Genomic DNA, 6,000 nt, shown 5'->3' with positions numbered 1-6,000 from the left:
TATTGAGTTCCACAATCGGTTTTGACCCTCCTATTGATATTAAGTTCCAGGAACTTAACGTCTCCAGTATCCAAATTGAGTTCCAGTCTCAGTAAATTTTCTTCTCAGAGTTTACTTACTATGTAATCTTCATAACGGTCTTTAAAATATGACTTTGACTACATTCCACCAGCCTTAAATTGTTGTAAGATAAGGACACTACTTACATGAGAGTAGCTTTCTCTGTTCTTGCCAAATTTATTTCATTTCTGTGGTTCGAGTATAGTCATTTCACTCTCTTTAATTTAGCAGAAGTCAGACTAATATTTCGGTTTTATGAGGAAGAGAGCCAACTTCATATCTCAACTTATATACAGCTTTGGTCATTTGGGTTGCTCATATGAATTTTATCACTCTAATGCACTATGGGATAATGCATAATCTGATGATTCCATCTTTCAAAATGAGCATGTGGAATCTTAAAAAAAAACATGTGGATCTTTCAGATATTGATCAATGCATTTCTTTCTTTACACAGTTTGGTGAGCCCTATTTTTTAGGAGAATGTGCATCTTAACCCATAAATATATACAAGTTGTAGGTGGACCACGGATCTCCCATATCTCATGAATTTTTATTATGATGCACTTAAATATGAAACTTAGCATTTACCTGGCGTGATGTATCAACAATTTTATCTTTGTAATGCATTATTTTTCTCTATTTTTCGTTCCTTATGTCCTTCAAATTTATTCAACATGGTCTCTATGATTCTTACAATATCATAATCTTGGAGGATATAATTTGGAGTAGAATGTCACACCTAAGAATTGCATAAAAGATCATGAGTTTCTCCTGGGCAAACCGGGTGAATTTAACAGACTGATTCAATTAATAAGATACGATTGCAAAGTTACAGATTGAAAGGTATGTTTCTTTGTCGAAGTAACAAATTATTTGGAAATAATTTTAAACCACTCCATACAGGTATCCTTTGACATAATAAACCATACTGTCCTTCCATAAAAAAATTCAGCTACTTCCATGTTATGAAGTAGCACAAATTGGATGATACCTGACGTCCAAAATGCAGTCTTTGTTTAAACATTATTTTGGTTGATTTCGCTAATTACTGCATGAAGAATCGTATTGTCTCGAAATAAAAAATGAATATTTTGAAGATATCTGGTTAGGAGTATTTTGAAGATATCCTTAGTCATGAGAAAATTTATGATGTTGCCATAGTTTTAGCTGAGGCAAGATATCTGCATTTTTGAGTCAAAAGTCTAGAGAGCTAGTTAGACGATTGATATACCTTATATACTTGGATATCATAGGCACGTAGACTAGTTTTCTTTCTAATGTGAAACAATGTCAAACAATGTCAAAAATAAGGTACATTGATAAATCTTATTTTGAAGATATGATTGGATCAGAAGGTGGATGGCAGGGCATGCCAAGAAAAGATTTAAGACAGTAGACTGCGTGTTCAGTTTTTTCTAACTTCAGGTAGAAGATCTTAAAGTGAGATATGTGGTACTAAATAAATCTATTAGTTTCATTCAAGGTATTTTTTAAAAATAATATACTAAAAACTGGTTAAAATTTTTATATGTTCAGAGGGTTTTAAACTGAGAGGTGGTAAATCAGATTCTTTTGAAAGTTTCTCTTACTTTTTCCATTATTTTTTAAATTAAATTACCCTAATTATCTAATATGTAGACACACATACTAAATGTGTCACATACATGATATAAAAATTTTAATTAATATTTTTATACAGATTGTGAAAAGTCTGCTCTCCTATCTTTGGTATTTCTAAATCCCAAAATCTAACTCACATTATTACACTTATTGTTTGTCCTGATCATAAAAAGCTAGGTACCAACAATCAAACCGTTGGGGTCCAAACCCGACGTTAATCTCAGAGGGCTTAGAAATTAAATAGTTATTCTCCTTGGCCATCAACCACACAGATGTTTTGCGGAGTAGTAAAGAAGTTATGTTCAATGGTCCCTCAGAGAAAATGAAGGGTTAGGCAGGTACATCTGTGTAGTAAATAAAAAGTTTTTTTCTTTCTAAGATATTTATATATGAACATCAAAGGCCCTAATTCTACAACACCATTTTTTCTCACATATTTGAAATTATGATGTCTCTGTTGAGATATTTTCAATACTAAAAGAAAATTTTAAAAATATTTTTACTTTTATAAAACTAAAAAAATAGATTATGAAAATTTCATAGGTGCCTTTGAGGTCCAAAGAACCACATCAATTCAAATAGTTTACGTCATCCTTTTTATATGTTTTCCATATATGTGGTGAGACAGGGTTTTCATGGAGATTGAGTTTAGGTTCTGAATAAAATAATATTTTGAGCAGAAAAATAATGAAATTTAGATAGGATTGAAAGCCGAAATCTGATGATGATGAGAATTATAAGATAATATAATAAAAAATTGGGGATCCAAAATGCCTTTATATGCGGTTATTATATACCTCAATAAACTAAAATTCAGTAACTGATACCACTTACCAAGACCAGAACTATGATGATAAAATTGATACTAAGCCTAGCCTAAGATTCACTTACCTCTTGGTAATATCATTTATCTAATCCACTGCACATCTAGAACCTCTATATACCACTCAAGAACTGAAATAAGAAACTCATATTTACTACATTTTAACTCAATGAGACATGTAATTGATACTATGGAAGTTGTTTCACATACCACTCCATTGATTGGGAAATTTTTATAATGACAAAATATAATGAAAATAACACTATATACAAAGGTTGGATGCCAAAATAATGCCCAAAATATACCATAGGCGTTAACCCTTTTATTAGTTCCCCGGATGCCTTTGATTGACACCCAAATCTTGAAACTGATCATATTTATAGAATGAATCTCTTATTTTGGAAACATTATGAGATTAATCCCTTATTTTATAGCCTATTTGGAATCCCAAAAGCTTTTATTAAATCCTCCACATGGGCTTAACTGTCCATTCATATCTTTCATGGTGCCTATTTGATAACTCATTAAGATCCGTTATTCAAATGCATGTCTATTTATTAAAATCATCCAAATCTCATAAACATAAAAAACTAGTTCTGAAGTTTATATAAGTGGGATTAGTCCATAAGAATATAACGTGAATATTAAAATAAACTATCATCTGCACTAATTATCTTAATTATATATATGAAACAATGTATTTTAATGTTTTTATTCATCTCAATTTTTACCTACTACCTCATTGAATCAATTAAATTTTTTTTAACTGATTAGTCTTAAGAGGTGATGTTGCTCAATTTTGAATGTATGTCTCAGGTATTTGTTCAATGAGTTTAAATAAACTTTGATGAGTCTAGAAAATTCCATAACATTAGGGCGGAAAATGTTCAAATAGTTTGAAATAAAATAAAGGACTATTTCATTATTCATTTTGTTCATACCACAGGAGAATTATTATATTTCATTCTATTAACCGAGATCACACAATCTTATAACCCATATGGACTTTACTCTTGCATTCATTGGATTTTCTGTTATTATTTTATGCACATAATCAATCAAATGAAAACTTACCCCACAGATAATTTCCCTCTTTTGGTTTGTATCCCACATCAACCCTCACTCTTTTCTGGCTACCCACATCTTTGGTTGTGTATGTTTTTTTTGGGAACCTTGATAGACATCGTGATAAATTATAACCTAATTCCACTCAATGATCTTCCTCTCTATAGACATTACACAAGTCTATATCACATTGTTTTAGACTATTGCATTATTTTATTCCACATTCACCGTGTCTGTTGATGATAACCTATATTTAATTGTTTTCCACCATCATCAAAATCCATAATGTCACTTATGTCATTAATTCTTCCATTACCACTTCCATTTTAGGATCCCATGATATTTATTGAACTTCCTAGTTCTTACTCAATTTAATCATTTTATCTATGTTATTCCTATTATGACTTGACCTTCTGATCTCAAATGATATTTTTTTGGGTGTCTACCTTAGCGTCCTCAATTCCATCAGAAATCTGCTATCTCACTCTCTCCCCTATCATTGATCTCACATTGTATACAAATCATCTTCCTCTTCCATACAATCCCACTAACATATTGAACTTTTAAGGTACCTTAATCTTAATTAAAAAACCTCTTTCTGATTTAGTGGATGCTCTTGCCTGTCTCTTTGATATTGTGCCATCATCATAATATTTCCAGTTATCCCTACACCACATATTACTGCATTGTCTCTTAGTCATTCAGCTCAATGTGAAAAAAGGAAAGAAGACATCGGCATGCTACATCCCAATGGAACTTGAACTTTAGCCTTACAACCTTCTTATGCATCTTTTTTCATAGTGAATACTGCACCTGCTAGAAATTAGGGTTTGTTAATGCATTTCTAGTTGTTCTTGGGTTCACTAAAACTTGTATCAAACCTTCTTGTAATCAAATTCTCATTTTATTAACACCCCTCTTTCATGTTGATTTCAATATTACCTTTTTTTCCATGGGGAGAGACCACTTAATTTAATCCTTCTACAGACATAGACTTGGTTTTTCATCTGAATAAATCTATATAAGTTCTCAAGTAGTATCAAATAACTTAATTCAGATATTTCAGTTACACTCTCACACACTTCGGCCTTCATTTCTATCTTCCATCAACGTACATATTAGAGCCATATTCGTCTTATTATCTATGTGGTGACATCAAGATAACTTGATATTTTTCATTGGGAAAGTTTGATTGTTGGAGAAAAACAACGACACATGTTTTCCACATTAATGATATTATTTTCATAGAAAGTTGTAAAACAGGTAGGTTGAAATTATTATCTTCAAGGATTTCAGATACCATTTCAGACATGACATGCAGTTCAAGAATATTTTTCTTGACACAGAGAGTAAAGGATCATAAGCACCAGGAAACATCAGACTCAAACAAATTATTAGGGCAGAAATTAAAAGTTAAAGTAGGTTTAAGGCCCCAGAAAACTTTTTCTACATAATCTAAAATTATTTTTAACACTGTAGATTGACATAGAAAAAGAGGCGCTATCAGTGATCAGAATCCAAAATAAATAATTTTTTTGTGAAAGATGCTCAAAAAGTTCATAGTTCCAGGCTTCATATATGAGAACTCCATGACATATTTCTTGGGATGTGCTCTTTCCATCGACAGCCCTGATCTCAAAGTAAGCCTCTTTAAGGCTGTGTAAACCACCTCTCAATTACTTCTATTTGTGTAACCCTGTTGAAAGATTGAAGTGTGGTTATTCCTTCCATGAATTACTCTTTCAATAGTTCACAGTAAAGAAATAATAATGAACAAGGTAACTTTTTTCTGAAGCATTTAAAACATTCAAGCTCTTTATGTTCATGTCCAATAGATTAGCCAGTGCCTTGATGGCATGGCATGAATGATTGTTTATGAAATGTTTGATGATGCCTTTAGTTTGTTTTTATAAGCAAAATAATAAACAACTGTTAATGATATTTAGCTACAAAAAATGGCAAGGTGCAACTATCGATAGTTCAGAGCAATTTTTTTACGACGGTGGAGACACTCTTATCCTGATTCAGATAGAACATTAATTGATACATGATTCATTATTGAAACCCCCATTCCCTTTTCACTTTTCTCTAAATAGAAAGGAAAAGCCCTCAGAAAAGAGGAGAAAATACTTAAAAATGAGATAGAGAGAGATAAACATATAAATCTTCAGATAGAGAGAGATATGTATCTCATCTGCGATAGCTTAAATTAGATGGGGTGTCGTAAATCATCTCACTTCAATGATCCAATGAAACTTAATTTATTTTTACGGGGAAAATTTTTAAGCAGTTGGAGAGAAATCAGCATGAGGGAGGCTACCTATCTGCTATAGCAATTTTACATTTTTTCTTCTGCAGTACAGTCAACCCATCAATGCAGAAACCGACACTTATGAAGGGGAATAAGGGTTGAGTTTTATTTCTTTTCC

General features: G+C 31.7%; 1 protein-coding gene across 7 annotated transcripts in view; it reads right to left on the bottom strand.

Annotated features, from left to right (window-relative positions):
* Window positions 1-4,994: 4,994 nt before the first annotated feature.
* Window positions 4,995-6,000, bottom strand: part of LOC144715482 (calmodulin-binding transcription activator) — a 60,471-nt gene continuing 59,465 nt past the window's right edge. For all 7 annotated transcript variants that reach the window (XM_078590408.1, XM_078590411.1, XM_078590410.1 and 4 more), the window contains one exon: window positions 4,995-5,267. In XM_078590408.1, coding sequence (XP_078446534.1) covers window positions 5,244-5,267 — 24 coding nt within the window. In that variant the 3' untranslated portion in view covers window positions 4,995-5,243. The remainder of the gene's footprint in view (window positions 5,268-6,000) is intronic.

The sequence above is a fragment of the Wolffia australiana genome, chromosome 19, assembly GCF_029677425.1.
Source record: "Wolffia australiana isolate 7733 chromosome 19, ASM2967742v1".
NCBI classification, from domain to species: Eukaryota; Viridiplantae; Streptophyta; class Magnoliopsida; order Alismatales; family Araceae; genus Wolffia; species Wolffia australiana.
The sequence above is the reverse complement of the archived record's forward strand: the minus strand, read 5'-3'. Positions and strand labels throughout refer to the sequence as shown.